Genomic DNA, 19933 nt, shown 5'->3' on the forward strand with positions numbered 1-19933 from the left:
GGGGAGGTGCGAGGAGCAGCCAACCGCCACCCGCAAGCCCTGCAGCCAATCAGCAGCGGCCGGGGCGGTGCAATGACCTCACCGGGTTCTACTCTGTTACCCCTCCCCCACGTGGTTGTTGCTGTCGGTAGCCGGGAGTAGGGAAGTTCGGGGTGGGGGGGGGGAGGGGAGGAGAACGAGTGATGTCACCTTTCCCCCGCTTGATTGGCTGTAGGGCGGCCGGGACTATGACCAATCAACAGCCTCAGAAAGTCCGGCGCGGCCCCGCGGAAAGCCCTGTTGCCACCGGGAGGGGAGAGAACGTGCGCGTGTGGGGAGGCGCGCGCTGCAGTGGAGTGAACGCGCGCGGCCTGGGGCTTGGGGACCCTGGGGACAAGTCCTCTCTTCCAAGACTTTGACATGTAGGGCGGTGCAGTTTTCTGACAGCCCCCTTAGGCTTGTCGGGGCACAAGATGGGAAAAGGCGGTGCTTCACACCACATTCCCTTCACACTACATTCTGTGGGGAGCTACTTTGTGGGTGTTCGCACTTGGCGGGAGCGAGACTTTTTTAAGGTCTCGGGGTGTGTGTGTGGGGGGGTGTTCACACAGGGTAGGGAGGAGAGGGATATGCCCTGCCAGTCGTAGATTCCTGCAGCCCAGACACGGGGTTTGCACCAGGTGGGAAGCTGTCTGCAGTGCATCCATACTCTCCCCGTTGGATTTGCCCTAGATAGAGGGTAATGGGGAGCAGTGAACACTGGCCTCAGCCGAGGCGTCCGCTGCTCGTGGTGGGTTCCCAGTATGCACACAGGATCCACACCAGTTGTGAAGAAAACGCACCCAGCCTATTGCAGGTGCATGCTGTGTGACATTCCCACGACCCGTGACATATGGCCAGTTCACCGCGGGGCTGGGGAGAAATGTCGGTTGTCCAGTGGGGTTCACTGAGTTTGAAGGAGATACGCATTATGCACTGTCCACGAGAGATTTGCTTTGAGAGAGGGGGAAATTTCACTGTCTGCAAGTTCCACTGGGAAGGAATCTTACACAATTACTTACAGTATTATATTATGACTTGCACGTACTATTTTATAACCATGCTATTTTATGCTCTTTTAATAACATTCTGGAAGAGTTTGCACTTAAACATTGAGCGGGCTTTGAGGGAACTTTTACAGGGCAGTTTAGACTGGGTACGTTGGGCAGATGCTGGGTCTGAGGGAAGTTTATACTCATCAGAGAGTTCCCATTGCCTACGTAGGTAGACCCTTGGAGAGCGGTTCACACTGTCACAAAAAGGGGTTCACAGCAGCTGCAGAAGGTTCCCCATACATGGCGATGTGCCGTGTCCTTGTTAACTTTGTCATGGATATGAGACATCATACTGTCCACGGGAACCACATACCAGGTGGGAGTTCTCGTTGCCCATAGGAGATTCTATTGCGTTACAGGGAGACTTCCACTGATGGGGATGCTGTTTCAGGGTCCGCAGTCAGTTCACATCAGGTGTGAGGGAGAATCAGACTGTTGGTGGGGAGGTGTGTACTGTCCATGACGGAACTCACCCTGTCCAGGGAGTATGCTCTGCTGTAGTGAGAGGGGCCTCTGCTGTCCCATTCAGGAACGTCTTGGCTGTGGTGAGTTCACAATGTCCGCAGAGGAGGGGCGCCTGGGTGGCTCAGTCGGTTAATCGTCCGTCCCTTGGTTTCCGCTCAGGTTGCGATCTCAGGGTCGTGGGATCGAGCCCCACATCTGGCTCCGTGCTCTGTGAGGAGCCTGCTTGTCCCTCTCCCTCTGCTCCTCTCCCTCACTCTTTCTCTCTCATAAATAAATAAAATCTACCAAAAAACCAAAAACCAGTGTCCACAGAGGAATCCTCACTGCTTATTGGAGTTACACCATGCACGAAGAAGACCTGTCCATGGGAATTCATGCTGTCTAAGGCCTATTTTCCCTGTCATCGAGGAAAGGTGTGCACAGTGAGCTGTGCCCTGCCCCTGGGAGAATTACATAAACCGTAGTTAACTTAGTTCTACAGTTCACTGCAATTACACTGTCCTGTGACGCGGGGGGGTGGGGGGGGGGGGGGGGTGATGTTGCAGGAAGCAGGATACTACAGGCTTAGCCAGGCTGCTGGGGTCAAACCCAGCTAGTGGGGCTTCTTCCCCAGCTGTGTGACTTTGGGTGAGTCATTTCATCCCTCTGTGCTTCCATTTCTACATCTGTACAGGGATAATTAAAAAAAAAAAAAAAAAACCCACCTCGGCATAGGGTTGTAATGAATTAATATGTGCAAAGGATTTAGGACAGTGTCTCCAGCAGAGTAAATCCTCGAAAATCTTGGCTATTAGTGTGATTGTTAGTATTCAGGGGGTTATCCCTGCCTGAAGAGTTTATGCTGTCTCAGTCTTATTGGTCACCTTGTCCGCAGTTTGTATGCTGGTGGTGCTGCTGATGGTGGTGGCGATGTTTTGGGGAGGTATTTCAGGGTTCAGCATATCTTTGGGGCATTTGTCAATCTATCGGGAGGCATTATGGTCCAGTACTTGATGTCCCAGCTGTCACCATAGTTAGCTGTGTTGCCGTGGGCCCTCTCCTCCTCTGAAAAATGAGGATCATTGGAGTACCTACCTGATAAAGTTGAGGTGACAATGAAATCAGATGTTGAATCCAGGGCCTTGCATATAGTGAGTGCTCAGTAAATAGGAGGGGTGCTTTTGTTTTTAAGATTTTATTTATTTATTTGACAGAGCACAAGCAGGGGAAGGAGTACAGGGAGAGGGAGAAGCAGACTCCCCGCCGAGCAGGGAGCCCGATGCAGGGCTTGATCCTAGGATCCCGGGATCATGACCTGAGTCGAAGGCAGACACTCAACTCACTGAGCTACCCTGGCATCCCGGAGGGGCGCTTTTTATGTGGCTTATCCTGTGTTGGGCCCTGGGAAATCCTTGCCATTCATGAATTCACCATTTCTTTGTCTTTATTTGGGACCTCATTGTCTGTGACAGGTTACACCACCCTTCAGGGACTCCTACTGTCTTAATACATGTGTGTGTTGAAGGACAGTTGGGTAACTTTTAATGAGAGAATTAGGACTTTGGGGAGGGGGGTGGATAATATAATTTTATGAAGGTTACAAAGGCCCAGGGAGCTTAAATGGAACATGGGGTTTCTCCCTGTTTATGGAAAAGGGCTACATTATCAATGACTTAATAAAACTGACATAGTGACATTGAGGTTTATTGCAAGCATTGGATTTTCTAAAAGACTTTATTTGAGAGAGAGAGAGAGTGAGTGAGTGCCTGCACAAGCGGGGGAGGGGGCGCAGAGGGAGAGGGAGAAGAGGGAGAAGCAGACTCCCCGCTAAGCACAGACCCCCCCAGCCACGTGGACCCCGATGTGGGGCTCAATCCCAGGACCCTGATATGGGGCTCGATCCCAGGACCCTGAGATCATGACCTCAGCTGAAGTCAGACGCTTAACCAACTGAGCCACCCAGGTGCCCCTGTTGCAATCCTTGTGAAATCTACACTGTTCACTGAGTGGTCCACTGAGGCAGGCGGCACTGTTCCCGGGAGGGCACAGTGTCCATGGGTTACACTGCATGAGGCCATATGACTATGGGGCTACACTGTTCACATGAAAAGTCACGCTGGTTATGGAAACGACCCTATTTATATGCTTGTCTTCGCTGTGCATATGGGTTTACCCAGGTTGTATGAGTTGACCCTGTTGATAGAGGAATTCACATGTTCAACAAGCCACACTGTCTCTATGGTAGGGCACACTAATAAGAGTATATGCTATTTGTAGGGGGACCCACACTGTTTATTTGCTGCCTCACCATGTATATGGGGCTCACACTGTTTATGAGAGTTACACTGGCAATATGAGGTTTACACCATTCATGTGGGTTGCCCTTTTATACGAGGCTCACAAAGTTTATGAAGGCTGGGCTGTTTGAATGGGACTCCTATCATTTATGAGGGTTACCCTGTCTGTATGAGGTTTATGAGGGTCGTGCTGCCTCTACTGGGGTTCACGCTGTTTTTGAGCATTGCACTATTTGGGGTTTCCACTGTCCATATGAGAGCCACATTGCAAATGGGAGTTTCTATCAGTTACGGACCTTGTTCTGTCTGTCTGATGGGTTCTGATCGTGGGGTTATACTAGCTGTACATGGACTCAGCTCATTTCAGCAGGTACATATTACCAGACTGTTCTATGACCCACCCCGGTGTAGGCGCCGGTGATAAAGCAGGGATGGAGGAGGGATTCTGATGACTAGCTAATACATTACAGTAATCTGTATCACTTGAGAAAAAGGTGCTATGGGGAGAAACAGTGCATAGAAAGGACAGAGGGGTCTAGGAAGGGGGCTCCAGTTTAACCAACTGAGCCACCCAGGCGCCCAGGGGGCTCCAATTTAAAAGAGTGGTCAGGTATTGGGAAGGTGGTTTCTGAGTAAAAACCCGAAGGGGATGAAGGGCAGAGCTATGTAGACTTCTGGGGTGGGGGGGAGCCTTCTGAGCAGATGGAACAGCCCTGGCAAAATCCCTGAGGCAGGCATCTGCCTGGCCTGTTCAAGGAATTGCAAAGAGGCTGGGAGTGAAGCTGGCACAGAAATGGAGGGGAAAGGTGGGAAGTGAAGTCAGGGAGGAAGGGCCCTGCTGGTCATTACAGGGAGTTGGCTTTTACTCCCAGGGAACAGAGGATTTAGGGCAGCACAGGGACATCATGTGATTTACTAGAACCCCTCTGGCTATGGGTGGGGCTCAAACCATAGGGGCTGGTGGCAGCCAGGAGAGAGTGAGGAGTGGTGGCGAAGAGGAGCTTGATTCTGAAGCAGCTGAAAGTAGAGCATATGGGAGTTCCTTTCTGATCAGATGACAGGTGAGAGAAGGTCAAGGAGGACTCCAAGGAATTCAGCCTGAGCAACTTGCAAAATGGCGCTGCAGGTGCCCAAGATGGGGAAGACTGAGGTGGGGACAGTTTGGGGGAGCTGAGGAAAACCACTTTGACTTGGCAAGCTTGAGAAATCCCAATGGAGACACTGGTGAGTCAGTTTGATGTGTGAGGTTGGAGGCCAGGGGTGAGTCCTATGCTGGAGAGAGAAATTTGGGTGGAATCAGCATGGAGATGGCATGTGAAAACATGGCGCTGGTGGAGATCACCAAGGGAATGAGCAATAGATGGAGGAGAGAGGAGGACCCAGGTCTGAGCCCAGGAGCCCTTTGGCATTTCAAGTCAGGGAGCTGAAGAGGGGTGGTACTCTCTAATGGGATTCCATTTTTGTTTGGGGGCAGTCACTCTATTTAGGTGGCTACACTCTCTATATAGGGTGATTCATGTTATTTCTAAGGGAACTACAATGTTCACACAGTAATGATGGCTCAGTGTTGCTTATTATAGGTGATAGGTAGGTTGCAACTATGATTTTCATCATCCATACAGTTTCCTTTCCAGGAGTGAGGTCTGTGGAGTGTTGGGACTTCTCTGGGGACAGGTTCTGTCCATGCCTTAGCCTGACAGCAACAGGTTAAGTGTTATCTGTGTCAGGATGGTAAACTGGAACAAGAAGTGCTAGGTCCATGGGAGCAAGGGTGCCTTCACTGTCTAGAAAGAGTTCTTTTCTCCCCAGAGCACGACACTGTTCACTGTAGGCATGGCTTAGGTCTTTGTGAGAGGCTGCACTTTTCACAAGCCCCAGGGGGGATCTGTGGAGATTTTTCACAGTGAACGGAAGCAGGGAGTGGAGTGTCCCCTTGTTCATTGGAATTGATACGGCCTTGGTTGGATGGCATGTCTTTAAGGAATGACCAGTGGTGATGGGTCCACCTTCCCTGAGGATGGCTCTCAGCGTTCACGAGGCAAGTGAACTATCCAAAAGGGTCCACACTTCCGTGGTAGAGTCGCATCAATCCCTCAGTGGTTACACTAGCTGTGGATAGGTTTTCACAAACCACCAGAGGTCACACAACCCAAGGGACATTTTCACCGGGGATGCCCATTCTCGGTGATGGCTCAGACTCTACCACCAGGCATGCCCACCATCCATGACTGTATTTCATAGAAACAGTAGGATTGAGTTATGACTGGGTCAGGGTGGGACTTACGCCATTAAGAAGCCATTTCACACTCTCCGTACCCTGTGTTTACCGTGTACAGTTGGGAGTCTATATGGTGAGTGGTGCTTACATTATCCATGGGGTATATAGTTCATTCTGCTACTAATTATTACCAGTATTTACTGCATACTTACTTCACATCCCCAATTTCTTAAAAAAAAAAAAACTGGTCGGGTGCCTGGGTGGCTCAGTTGGTTAAGCGACTGCCTTCGGCTCAGGTCATGATCCTGGAGTCCCGGGATCGAGTCCCGCATCGGGCTCCCTGCTCAGCAGGGAGTCTGCTTCTCCCTCTGACCCTCCTCCCTCTCACGCTATCTGTCTCTCATTCTCTCTCTCTCAAATAAATAAATAAAATCTTAAAAAAAAAAAACTGGTCATGTAGGATCTAATAATATTCCCATTTTATAGATGAGGAAATTGAGGCTCAAAGAAGCAAACTCCCTTGCTCTATGTCACAGACAGGAAATAGCCAAGTTAGGGTTGCAACACAGGTCTCTCTTGTCGGTGGGAGTGTGGGATCCCTGAAGTTGTTACAGACCTATTATCTTTGAAACTCTGCATTGTCTTTTTCTTGGGGGGGGGGGGACAGTAAAGGCGTTAGTAAAGCGTAGTGGTGAAGGGTAGTGGTTTCACATGGGATAAGTCGGGTTTGAATCCTGACTCCCGACACTTCCTGGCTGTAGGACTTCGGCAGACTGATTTCCCCTCTGAGCCTCACCTTCTTAATCTGTAAATGGGGATAACTATAGTAACTTCCCTCTTTGGGATTTTGTGAGCATCAAATGACAAGATGCCCCAGACAATGCTTGGCCCAGTGCCTGGCACATCATGAGCGCTAGGAATTCGGGAGCTGTTATAATAACAATGATGGTGATGATTATCGCTGGACCACACTGCTCCCGGAGGGTTACAATATCCGTGGGGGAGCTGCACTGTCCGTAGGCAAGGTTACATAATTCCCCAGGGAGGTGATGCTTCCCTGGAGGCTGTGGTCTCCAGGAGGAAGAGGCTAGAGACTGCTTCTGAGGCGATGGTGAGAGACGGTTCTAATGCATCTAGGAACCCGCCGCGGGTTAGAGCCCTAAGAAGATAGAGTCTGACCCTGCTGGCTTTCCCTCCCTGTGGCTTGTCTCTCCCTGCCCATCTTCTCAGTTTCAGTTTCTCTGAGCATCACCCCCCAACCCCTGCAATATTCCCCTCCTTTGGTACCTCAGAGTCTTCTCTGAAACTCTGTCTCCAGGCTCGGTCTGTGGATATTGCTTCTGTTTGCCCTCTCTCTACCCTGCTGCCGGCTCAACTAGCCATCTGATCAGCGCTGATTTCCTGTTTCCTGAAGCCTCAGGCTCCTTCCATCCCTCCCTGCTGCGGAGAACAGACTTAACACTGCCCTACGCACTGGCCTTCATCCTTAAGCCCTACCTTCCTCTCTCCTGGCGACCCCCCAGTGCCCCTTGGGAGCACATTTGTTCAGACTTTGGTCGCCCCCTCGCATCCTGGCCCCACCTCCGGAACCCCTGCGCTGGTGGTGGAGGTGGGGGTACCTCCGACGCCAGCCGCGTCCTTAGAACAGCTGCAGCCTGGGGATGGAGTGGGGGGATGCTCCCGAATGCATTCTCTCAGGTCACTTCCTCCGCAGCTGGGACTGGGGATATCTGGAAGGCCAAGACCCCATCCCCGGAGGAGTGGAGGGCACAGCCGCCTCCCCATTTCCGATGCTGGGAAATGCCTCCCACCCATTCCACCCCACCCCTGGACAGCTGCCCCCATTCAGGCTAAGGGCTTTGGGGGGGGGTGCAGTAGGGTAAGGCCAGGGTGGGAAATGTTGTGGTCTTGATCAACCCCCAAGGTCTTGACCCCGTCCCCCTGAGGTGAAGATTCTGCCCCCTCCCGAAAGGTCCAGGCCTTTCAAAAGTTTCTGACCCCCCTCCATGTGCCCCCAACTCCGCCCTCTTACAAGCTCCCAAAAGAAACTCTGGATTCTGCAGTGGGCAGGAGGAGGAGGGGCGGCAGGTCGCGAGTGCCAAGGACTTAAGTTATCTGCAGACTTGGAGCCTCGGAAAAGGGTCATGACCCGCAGGACCCCATCCCACCCCCGCCCCCTCCTTCCTTCCTCCCCCGCCGCGCGGCCCCTTTAAGCCCAGAGCCGGCCGGTCCTCAGTGGCTGCGCGCCGGCGAGTGTGTGTGTGAGTGCGCGGGGAGGGGGCGGGCGCAGTGTCTCCATGGCGACGCGGCGGTGACGTCGCCGGCCGGGGGGCGTGGGCGTCCCGGCCCCGGAGTGCGATATTAACCCGGGAGGCGGCGGCGGGGAGGGGAGAGGCTCTGAGAGGCGAGGCCGGGTGAATCGCCGAGGGCGGCCCGACGGGCGCGGGACGGGACGGGGCAGCGCGGGCGCCGGGAGCTGCGGCCCGGAGTCGGGGCGCCTCGCCCCGGGCCCCCCAGCATGAAGACCCCGGCGGACACAGGTGGGGGCGGGGGCAGCACGTGTGGGGGAGACTTGTTGCCCCGGGAAACCAGGCGGAGAAACTTTGGGGGGGCTGGAGGGTTCCGGGGTAGCCCGAGTGATCCCCAGTTCCGGGGGACCCCCGAGCACTCGAGACCTGTTGCTTCTCGTGGCGCAAGCGAGGGGTGCTGCACGGGACCCCCAATTTCTGGGTCCGGGCGGAGTGGTGTGGGTGCTGCGAGTCCTGGTCCTCTCCCTACTGGACCCCGAAAGCTGGGTTCTCCCCCACTCCCGGGATCACGGGGGTGGCGGGGTCCCTCCCCGCCGCTCTGTCACGTTGCACTTTGGGGGCCGGGACGTGTGCGGGGCGTGGGGGGGGGGGACTGTCCACGGGGCCCGCTATTCCCGGTTCCGCGCTGCGTGGTCCGGCCCATGACCTTCACGGCGGCGCGTGCCCCGCACCGGCTTAGAGGGGGATACGGGATGGCTTCTAGGAGGAGGGCGTGATTGGGGAGCCCAAGACTCGGGGTCCGGGCTGCGCCGCCCCTCCCCCGCCCGTCTCCGCCGGCTCCTCGCTCCCCCGCCCGCGCCGAGTCGCAAAGTTCCAAAGCGCAGCCCGAACGTTCGAAAAAGGAACTTTTTGTTTCCGACCTTAGAACGCGCGGCTTTAAGGTGGCTCCGGGGAGACCTGGGTACCCTTCTCCCGCGCCGCCGGGGCCCCGGGGTTGAGGAGGGTGGGGAAGGTGGGGGGGACGCGGAGGCTCCCCCTTCACCCCCCCTCCCTCATCCAGCGCTTCTCTTTCAACCGGCCGTCTTTTCCCTCCGCCCCCCTCTTCCCCGCCAACTTGCTCCTCCTTAAGGGGCCAAGGTTCCCCTCCCCCCATCCGTCGGCGGGCGGGGGGCAGCGGGATTAACCCCCCTCCCACTCGGACTTTTCCCCCACCCCTCCCCCGCCGCCCCCGGGCTCGCGCGGGCTGGACTTTGCGCCCGAGCGCGCTGGGGGGAGGGGTCCCAGCCGCCCCCTGCCCATCTACCCCGTCGGAATCCGGCCCGGGGCGGGGACGGGGGAGGGGGAAGGGGGCCGGGCGCCGCTGTTCAAACTTGTTTCCTTCCCCCGGCGGCGGCCGCGGCTAGGGCTCCTGTGTGCGGGTGTGTGCCCCGACCGGCCCACCCACCCCGCCCCCCCCCCCGCTCGGCGGGAGGGGGCGGCTCTTAAAGGGCTCGGAGCCGTGCTCCGGCGCCTGGGGATTGGGGCCGAGGAGGGGGGCAGGGGGGTGGGGCAGGGGTGCGGAGTGCTGTAGGGTCAGTCACGTGCGTCCCACATACTCTCTGGCTCCCACAGGCTCCAGGGCCCCTGGGCCTTGGGGGCAGCAGGAGCCTCCCCTCGCCCGGGGAGGGGGCCTAGGCGCTCAGACAACCCCGCCTCGTTTTCCCTCCCAGCTACGGGCCTTCGCCTGGTGGGACCGGCTGGGCCGCTCCCCTAACCCTGTCTTGGGCCCGAGCCGCGTGTAGGTTCTCCGGCTGAGGGAAGGGGCGGGGGCCTGGAATGGCTTCCCGATCGGCCCATCGGTGCGTCTGTCCGTCCGCACGCCCCTCCATCCGATCCTCCATCCCGGCCCCTCTCCTCTCTGCCGCGGCTGTTTCCCACTTCCTGTTTTCTTCCCGGCTCTGGCGCCACCGAGGGCTGCCTGGAGTGGGGGAGGTGGTAGGGCCCCCCAGGAGGTCGGCGTGTTCTTCCTTTACTACCACCCCTCCCTTCCGACCCCCATAGTCTCTTTAGAAAAAGTTTGGCCAGTCATGTGAATTTGGGGGGTGCCCAGGAGTTCTGCCCCCCCCCCCCCGCATTTCCAGTCTGTCTGGGAGAATCCCTACCCTGCCTCTGTGGGACCCAGGTGTGCCTTCTGGGACCCTGCCATCCCAATCCTTCCTGTCTGTCTGCTGCCACCTCTCCACCCTGTCTCAAAATGCGCTGAGCACCTCTCTGTGTTAGCTGCCTGCTCCCTGTTTCACCGACCCCCCATGCTCCAGAGGTCCTGCTCCCCCAAGCTTTCTTGGTGCAGGCCCGGTGGTTCCCTGTTTAAGCACGTGGACCCATACACAACACACTCACACATGCTCCCCTTGCCCGTGCCTGGCTCCTGGCTCCAAGGCCTGGGGAACAGAGCCCCATTGAGACACCCTGACGTCACCCCCGCTCTTCTTCTCCCCCCAAAGCCAGGAACAGGCCCTCATGTATGCCATGTCCGATGAGGAAAGCTGGGTTGGGGTGGACCTGGGAGTGGCGAGGGTCCCTGCCTGGAGTGGGATCCAGGGTCGTAGGCCCGGAGGGGGGCTTCCTCAGGGAGGGTGGGTTAACAAGGTGGCCTGGGACAGCCCCCGGAATGTGGCGTGCGGCCTTTCCAGAGCCCCCCACCTCCCTTTTGAGTTCCCTTTGTGTTGCATGTAGTCTCTCTCACTCCTTCTCTTCTGCAAAGTTTATTTTTAGCCTCCTGCTCCCCCGCTCCCAGGACTGTCGCTGCACACACGTTGCCTGGTTACCGGGACAAGGAGGCTGGGGTGGGTGGGCTGGGAAGGGTGGCTTTAATTTTGGGGGGGAGGATGGAAGTCAGTATACCCCCCACCTCCAGACTGCTGTCTCAGGGGCTTCGCCTCCCCCCCGCCCCAACACACACACTCCTGGGTCTGAAAGCCAGATTGGGGCTTAGGTGGGAGAAGCACAGAGCTTGGTGCCCTCAGTGGGGGGTAGGAGCTTTTTGGAGGGTTCAGAGGGTACATGGAGCTAGTGACTTGGTAACTTGGATTCCCAAGGGCCTCTGAGCTCTGAGGAAGACCCTGGGACCTGGATTCTCGAGCAGGGTGAGGATAATGGGGTGAACACCTGGATTCCTGTGAGAGGGATGGGGCTACGGATGCTGGGATCTATGAAAGGCATTGTTGGGGGCTGTCACTTCTGAATTGAACAGGGGCTGCTGGTGTAGGACTCTGGGTCTGTGACCAGCTGGAGGTCGTATCCTTGGAGCCCTAAGGGGCTGGTTTGGGGCTGGGATTTCTGAACTGGGCAGGGACTACGTGGGGAATGCTGGCCATCCCATTCTACCCAAGGCCAGGGCTCAGGAAGCTGGGTCACTGTAGGGGACAGAGTCAGCTCTGGATTTAGAAGGAGTGGTCCCTGTGGCAGTATGAACTGCTGAACCCCTGTGTCCCCAAGGGTAAGGATCCCCTGTTGGGAGTCCAGACTGCTGTGGAGGCTTTGAGGGAGGCTCAGCATTGCCCCAGGCCTGGTTGGTACCTGCTTGAGCTGGGGCTTGAGCCAGGGCCAGGGGCCAGAGGCTCACCGTGCAGCCTGACTGGGACTAGGGACCCCGCCCATCCTTAGCTGTCCACCTTGGCCTTCTCCTTCTGGTGGCACCAGGGCCCCTGCCCTGCCTCCCCCTCCTTCTCTTCCTCCCCTTCCCTCCTCCCACCCCTCCATTACCGGCTGCCTAGTGCTGAATTATTGATGGCCCCTGATTACCCCGGGGTTTGGGAAATGACAACCGCAGCCCCCCCCCCACAGGCTGCCCACCCCCTCCAGGGACCAGCCAGCCCACCACCAACCTCTACCCAAGGTTAATGCTGGGGGCGGGTAGGCAGGTGGGCAGGGAAGAAGCTGAGGATGAGAAGGCGGAAGGGGGGGAACAGGCTGCAGCATTTGCCTACTCAGTCTCCAGGCCTGGGCTGGGGCCTTCCAGCCAGGTTGTGTCCATGTGCCTGGGTCCAGGGAGGGTAGTGCTGCCCAGAGGGTCTAGGGCTTGGGGGGGGGGGGGGCTCGCTCTCAGACAGTCTGGGTTTCTCTCTCCAGGGAAGACAGAAGCCTCTGTGTGTGCAAGCGCTGACCTCATCGTCAACCAACCACCCCACCCCTCCTGGTCCTTTTAAGAAAAAAAAAAAAAAAATCATCGGGTCCTGGGGTGGGAGTAGGGCTCTGGTAGGTTTTGGGAGGGAGACAGTGTTATGTTCCCAGGAGGGGACTGGAGCTGTGGGGTGAGTTGGGGGAGGGGTATAACTGGCCCTGAATGGGCGTTGGGGGGGCTGGGGGGGTGCGCCCCAACCCGGCTGGCCACGTGTGCCCCTTCCTGCCCCTCCCCCACTGGCAGCCCTGCCCGCCGGCCTGGCTTGGTGCCTGGCCCCCTGGCACTGGCCCCGGGACCCGCCGCCGACGGTTTCCTGTTTCTCCCGGTGTCGCTGGAGCAGGCTCCAGCTTCCCTTCCCCCCCCAGCTCCTGTCTAGCCCCCTCACACACAGACACACACTGTCTCCCTCAAACTCAGGTCCTGACTTGGCGGAGGGGAGACGGATTTCCCCATGTGGAGGGCGGGGTAGGAGGGTGGACCCTGGGAGGGGACCCGGAGCCTTGGACTTGGCGTCCTGACCCGGGGCCACTCCCCTGCCTCCTGTCCCCAGGGTTTGCCTTCCCGGATTGGGCCTACAAGCCAGAGTCGTCCCCTGGCTCCAGGCAGATCCAGCTGTGGCACTTTATCCTGGAGCTGCTGAGGAAGGAGGAGTACCAGGGGGTCATCGCCTGGCAGGGGGACTACGGGGAATTCGTCATCAAGGACCCCGATGAAGTGGCTCGGCTCTGGGGCGTCCGCAAGTGCAAGCCTCAGATGAATTATGACAAGCTGAGCCGGGCCCTGCGGTGAGGAGGGGCTGAAGCCCCTGGGCAGATGTGGGTAGCCCCCACTGGTTGGGGAGCCTGTAAGCCAAGGGAATAGGCCCTGGGTTTGATCCTCTGCCAAATCATAGCTGTGTGACCCTGGATGGGCAAGTCCTAAGGCTCCTCTGAGCGCCTCTGTCCCATAGAGGTGTCCTGAGGAGAGACTGCAGTCCTGGGTGTGGCCTCTAGTCTGGCCCCAGACCTGAGGGGAGAGCTAGGTCCGTTCCTCCGGGTCCTTGGTTTCTCTTGCGTGGCCCAGGTTTCTTGGTCCCTCTCTGTGAGCAGCACCTGACTTGGGTCAAGGAATGGGGTCTAGACTGGGGTCTGGTGTGAGCGGTCATCCGATGTGTTTCTGCACCCACAGCTATTATTACAACAAACGCATTCTGCACAAGACCAAGGGGAAACGGTTCACCTACAAGTTCAACTTCAACAAACTGGTGCTGGTTAATTACCCTTTCATCGATGTGGGGTTGGCTGGTGAGTTACTAGGGCTGGTGTACTGGGCCTCAGAGGGAGGAGGGCATCTGCCTCTGGGTCCAGGCTGGGCTGCGGGCCTTGACAATGATGTCTCCCCTCTCCTGCAGGGGGGGCAGTGCCCCAGAGCGCCCCGCCAGTGCCATCGGGCGGCAGCCACTTCCGCTTCCCTCCCTCAACGCCCTCCGAGGTGCTGTCCCCCACCGAGGACCCCCGCTCACCACCGGCCTGCTCCTCCTCCTCCTCCTCCCTCTTCTCGGCTGTGGTGGCCCGACGCCTGGGTCGGGGCTCAGTCAGCGACTGTAGCGATGGCACGTCAGAGCTGGAAGAGCCGCTGGGAGAGGACCCCCGGGCCCGACCGCCAGGCCCTCCGGAGCTGGGGGCCTTCCGCGGGCCCCCACTGGCACGCCTGCCCCATGACCCTGGCGTCTTCCGCGTCTACCCCCGGCCCCGGGGTGGCCCCGAGCCCCTGAGCCCCTTCCCTGTGTCGCCTCTGGCTGGGCCTGGCTCCCTGCTTCCCCCTCAGCTCTCACCGGCTCTGCCCATGACACCCACTCACCTGGCCTACACTCCCTCACCCACGCTGAGCCCTATGTACCCCAGTGGTGGTGGGGGCCCCAGCGGCTCAGGGGGAGGCTCCCACTTCTCCTTTAGCCCTGAGGACATGAAACGGTACCTGCAGGCCCACACCCAAAGCGTCTACAACTACCACCTCAGTCCCCGCGCCTTCCTGCACTACCCTGGGCTGGTGGTGCCCCAGCCCCAGCGCCCTGACAAGTGCCCGTTGCCGCCCATGGCGCCCGAGACCCCACCGGTCCCCTCCTCGGCCTCGTCCTCCTCTTCCTCCTCTTCCTCCCCGTTCAAGTTTAAGCTCCAGCCGCCCCCGCTGGGACGGCGGCAGCGGGCGGCCGGGGAGAAGGCTCCGGTGGGTGCCGACAAGAGCGTTGGCGGCGGCGGCGGCGCGGGCGGGCTGGCCGAGGGTGCAGGGGCGGGGGCGCTGGCCCCGCCGCCACCGCAGATCAAGGTGGAGCCCATCTCGGAAGGCGAGTCGGAGGAAGTGGAGGTGACTGACATCAGCGATGAAGATGAGGAAGACGGGGAGGTGTTCAAGACCCCCCGTGCCCCGCCTGCGCCCCCCAAGCCCGAGCCCGGCGAGGCACCTGGGGCAGCACTGTGCATGCCTCTCAAGCTGCGCTTTAAGCGGCGCTGGAGCGAAGACTGTCGCCTGGAGGGGGGTGGGGGCCCTGCTGGGGGCCTGGAGGATGAGGGTGAGGACAAGAAGGTGCGTGGGGAGGGACCCGGGGAGGCCGGGGGACCCCTCACCCCGAGGCGAGTGAGCTCTGACCTCCAGCACGCTACAGCCCAGCTCTCGCTGGAGCATCGAGATTCCTGAGGGCTGTGGGCAGGGGGCCCTGGTCCCCCCACCTCCCATGCTTCTTTTGCTGCCTTAACCACCCCCCCCCCCCAAGCCCTGGAGGTGAGGACAGCTCTCTGGTGTCTCCCCTGCCTCCTCCCCTTTCCTGCCCTGACGTTTTGTATAAAACTTTTAATTTTCTTTTTTTTAATGGTGAGGGTGGGTGGGTGCCCAGGGCTGGGGGCTTTCCCCTATCTGTGGGTTTCGAAGCTCCAGGCAAAGTGGTGGTGGGGGGTTGGGGGGGGAGTTGAAGGGGCCACCTCCATTCTGGGGAATTTATATTTGAACTGAGGCGCTGGCCTCAATGCCCAGGAACGTTTTTTATTACAATCGCTTAGGAAGTAAAAGCCTTGTCTCCCTCCCTATTCTCTGCCTCTTGTCCCTGTCCCTGTCCCTCTCCACTCCCAGGCCATCCTCAGCCCCGATCCTGCCTTCCCTGCCCCTCCAGGGGCCCTGAGTGCCTGGGTTTCTCATACCCCACAGGGTTGCAGCAGGGGAGGGAGGGACATTTTATGATGAACCAAAAATTCCATGTTGGGGGGTGGGGGGCAGAGGAGGGGGAGGGGTGCCGCCCATAGGCCACAAATCTCTACAAGTGCCTGCTATTCCTCTCCTACCCCCTACCCCAGCACTGGTCCAACCCCTTCACCCCCAGCTGCTCCTAGGACTAGCCCACAGGCAGGCGGGTGGGGGGGGTGAGAAGGGGGTGCCCTGAAACCAAACTGGAAGCCCCCTCTGCCTCCTAGCTGGGGCCCCTGGGGTGGGGGTCTGTGGTCAAGCCTTATTCTGTATTGGGGATGGAGGGTGGGGGGGAGGGAAGTTGGGGGGCTGCTGGAGAATGTATTCAAAACAATAAAACTTTGGACCTTTGGATGCGGTGATCTGTCCTGGGTGCTGGGTACAATCACCACGAGGTCGCAGCCTTTGATTCAGAGACAGGAGCCTAGACTGGCCCTCCAGGGGATTTATGGCCAGAGGGTCTAACCCCATCTGAATGGGTCCAATCCAGGCCTGGGAAATGATCTGACCCCAGAGGCACATACATAACCCCCAGGGCCTGATGATAAAGCTCTCAGGTATCCTCTGGCCCTCTGACCAGTTGCTCCCTTATACTGTGGGGATCCGCTGGTCCTTGAAACTACGCTATTGCCCTTGCTCTTCTGATCACCTGAACTGCCTTTCCTTTCTGCTTCTGTGTACTCCTGTCTGTGCCCCCGTGGCCTGGAGCTGGACTTTGGCAACAGGCCTGCAGGGTCTCTTGAAATGTAGAGCTTCCACCGTTCCTTATTCGTCTTTCTGTCAAACTGAGGGAACGTCGTCCAGCAGCAAACTGAGAAGGGCCAGGCTTAATCCTAGTTGCTACTGATTGACTTGCTGTGTGCCAAGTACCTGATACCTAGTTAGCTGCAGTGCCTTATCTCCCACATCCAGCAAGGCAGGGGCAAGTGGCTCAGTTAAATGACTTGCCCAAGGCCCTAAGCCCAGGCAGCACTTGAAATGAGGTCTGTTTCTCAAGCCCATGTTCTTCCTAAGCACAGGATGGTTGGATCTAGACAAAGGTCTCCAGATCACAGGCTCTGAAAGGTGAGCTCCTAAAGCTAGCGGCTAAGGTTGGAGAGCGTGATTCAGGGATGAAAGAACCAGGAGGAGGAATTCAAGCCAAAAGGAATTCAGCCCAACTCCTTCAGTGCAGGTGAGGTGCTGGAAGCCCAGAGAGAGGAAGGAGTTTCCCTAAAGCCACACAGTGAAGAAATGAAGTGGGAATTGAGGACTCAGGCCTGTTGGACTGGCTTCACGGAGAAACTCCACCCTGCACAACTCTGAGGGGGAAGGAACTGGCAGCTCCTATCTACTCAGGCTTCACCCTCATTTCCTGCCAGCCCAGGGTGGGTGGTCCCAGATGATGTCGATTGGCAGTGAAGAGAGGATCCAGGGCTGGGGTACTGGCAGGAAACCGAGGCTCCCTTGGCAGGCTGCGGGCAACTGCTCCCTCTCCTGGGTGATGTAAGTCACTCCCTGGGGTGGGGGCCACTGGGCTATTTCTGGAAGTTGGGATGAGGCATGTCTCCTGGCAACATAGATGCAACGGAGTTGGTGGTTGGTGGTGTGATGGAGAAAGGGGGATGTTATCACTGGGGGGAGGAGGGAGGACCCAGACTAGGAGTCTCAGCCCGATTCCAGGGCCTTCAGAGCACCTCTAACCAGGTCTAATGTGGATTAAAAAGTGCTCAGCTCCAGAACTGCTCTCCAGGTCAGACCACAGCCCAGCCAGACTTGTTGCCCCCAATTCTGACCCAGTGGGATGTCACAGGTGGCATCTCGTCTTGAAAACCCCAGCGGCTCTTCTAATCTTTAATGACTCACCTAAGCCTATTCAGTTTCTGCAAAACCACACCCCTGCTCCCTTCTACATCCCAGGATCTCGGACTCCAAATAGAAAGTCCTTTATGGAGCTCACAACACTTCATCAATTAATTCATCCTTTCAGAGACTCTCTTCATGCCTATAACCCCCAGCACTCCCCCCCCCCCCCCCCCCCCCAGGCCTCCGAAGCTCCTTCCTGAGGCTTCTTAAACATCGCTCACCCCTTCGGGTCCCTCAGAGATCCCCTCAGTCAGCAGTAGTTTCTTGGTATCCCACAGACCTTTTAAAAACGCTCCAAATCCCCAGTCACTTCTCCACTGGACCCCAGTAAGACCCCTTACCTCTCCACGGACTCCCCTGAGCACTCCAGACACCCACAGGCCCCTCATAGATACTTATAATCTGCCCTAGCACCCCTTAACAAACGTTCTCACCCCTGCAAACATCCTGGTAAGATTCCCTCCGACGGTAGCCCTCTGACTCCCACGGACCCCAATCCCCTTTTGGCGGTTGCCCACGAGCCGTCCACTGCGCGTGTCCCATGAGTTCTGTCCGTTAAGTAACCGCCCCCGTACCGCCCCCGCTCCGCTGCCCTTTTGGGCCTTGTTGGTCCAGTGTAGGATTTCCCAGCCTTGGGGATTGACTCAGATTTTTGCTTTTCATCTCTGAGCTGCCGTCAGAGGGCAGCAACGACCATTTGGCTGAAAAACTACAGCTCCCAGAAACACCCGCTATGGACTGCTCACAATGCAGCTGCATTCACTGAAAAGGGAGCGGAAGTATGTCCGCGCTTTGCCTTTTGGTTATTGTAGTCCGACAAGGCTTCAGCGAGACTTCCGGCCCCAGGGGTCTGTGGGTCCGTTTGGGAATTGCAGATTTCTTGAGGCTTCAGAAAGGGCAGGACAGTTAGTATGAACATAGACTCAAATTAAGGGAAAGTCTAGAGACTCCATTTCCCATTATTCTACGAGGCAGGAGGGGCTGAGGATGATTTCATTCTAGTTCCGGGACACACACACACACACACACACACACACACGCGCGCGCACGCTCGCTCACACGAACTCCGTTTCCCAGCGTCCTTTGGGGATAGTGTCTTTCCGGGTATTAATCGATAAATAGAGCAACCTAGTCCGTGCACAAAACCCGAGGCTACTCCTAACAGCCGGCTTCCTCATTTGGGGCCCTCCTGGATCCTGTAAACTTAGGAAGCGGGAGGACGCAAAGAGCTGAAAACAGAAATTCTGTTTTCACATGTTTTAATGCTCGTCTCAGTTTCTTGGTGTAACCCACGTTGGTAGAAAAAGCTAAAATGTATTTGAAGACTATTGTTCTGAGAGACCACCGATAACTTTGTTTCCCAAATTGTTTGAGGGGGATTTTTCCTTCCTGATTTGTGGAAACTTGGAATGTTTGGACTCCCATTTTCCTGCAGCTCCTGACCAACTTCAGCTCTTTCTTGGAGCCTGGGGAAGGGAAGGAGGCGTCGAACACTCTGCAGTCTCCCGCAAGGGACTGATGTCTTTCCACCTTTGGCTCTCGCTTTTCCAAAAGTACCGATTGGACTTCACTTCCCAGCAAGCCTCTGCAGCCTCGTCTCATAAAGGGTCAGGATCCGGTCTGGACTATTACCCAGCATGCTCCGGGCTCCTGGTAGCTCCCTCCCCCTCAAACGGAGAGGCTGCCTTGAACTCCATTTCCCAGAAGACACAAAGGCTCTCTGTAGCAACTACTCTGAAGCCTTGGTGTTGACTACATTTCCCGGCAGGGACTGCGGCCTAGCATAGGAGGGCAGAAGAACGCCGTACCTACCTATTCTATTTTCTAGCCTATCTCCGTAATTGCAGTGTCTACTTGGGGCTTGGGGAAGCACATAGGACTCCATTTCCCGACGTGCTTTGGAAGTCGCGTTACACCTGCAATGCGGTGAGGGCGTGGTGACGACTCCATTTCCCGGCTTGCCTCACGGCCCGGTATCTGCGGATGCACCGGCGCCGACTCAATTTCCCACAGTGCACTTGGCGCCGATCGGCATACACAGCCAATAGACTAAATGAGCGTCTGGACTCTGTTTCCCGGCGTGCATCAGGCCTACGAAGCTCACCGAAAGAGTGGCTGCAACTACATTTCTGAAACACACTTAGGGCTTGCAGTTGCTGCAGTGGAGTGAGTGTGTGACTCTGACTCCACTTCCTAAAGTGCCTCAGAGTCCGCCGTCGACACATTCCCCTGATTTATTGCCCAGGACTCTATTTCCTGATGTGCAGCGCGACCCGTCATCCCCCGCGGTCGGCTCTGAGGCATTTGCAGACTCCATTTCCCGGCGTGCCGCGCGGTTCCCTGTGCGGACCGAGGGCGGCGACGGCGGCGCGTAGGGCAGGCGGACTGCATCTCCCGGCGTGCCCCGCGGCGGGCGCTGGGCCGGAGCCGGA

At 57.5% G+C, this 19933-nt stretch overlaps 1 protein-coding gene across 2 annotated transcripts; it reads left to right on the forward strand.

The window, feature by feature from the left end:
- Nucleotides 1-8433: 8433 nt before the first annotated feature.
- ERF (ETS2 repressor factor) lies at nt 8434-15214 on the forward strand. 2 transcript variants are annotated; one of them, XM_034986594.1, is made up of 4 exons: nt 8434-8572; nt 12994-13228; nt 13611-13726; nt 13834-15214. In XM_034986594.1, exons 1-4 carry the CDS (start codon nt 8551-8553, stop codon nt 15114-15116), a joined length of 1656 nt encoding a protein of 551 aa, XP_034842485.1. In that variant the 5' UTR covers nt 8434-8550; the 3' UTR covers nt 15117-15214. The 2 variants fall into 2 exon arrangements, with proteins under 2 accessions (XP_034842485.1, XP_034842486.1); XM_034986595.1 differs by lacking the exon at nt 8434-8572 and adding an exon at nt 12356-12517.
- Nucleotides 15215-19933: the final 4719 nt, after the last annotated feature.

This window comes from Mirounga leonina, unplaced genomic scaffold (genome assembly GCF_011800145.1).
Source record: "Mirounga leonina isolate KUSES-001 unplaced genomic scaffold, KU_Mleo_1.0 Mir_376, whole genome shotgun sequence".
Lineage (NCBI taxonomy): Eukaryota > Metazoa > Chordata > Mammalia > Carnivora > Phocidae > Mirounga > Mirounga leonina.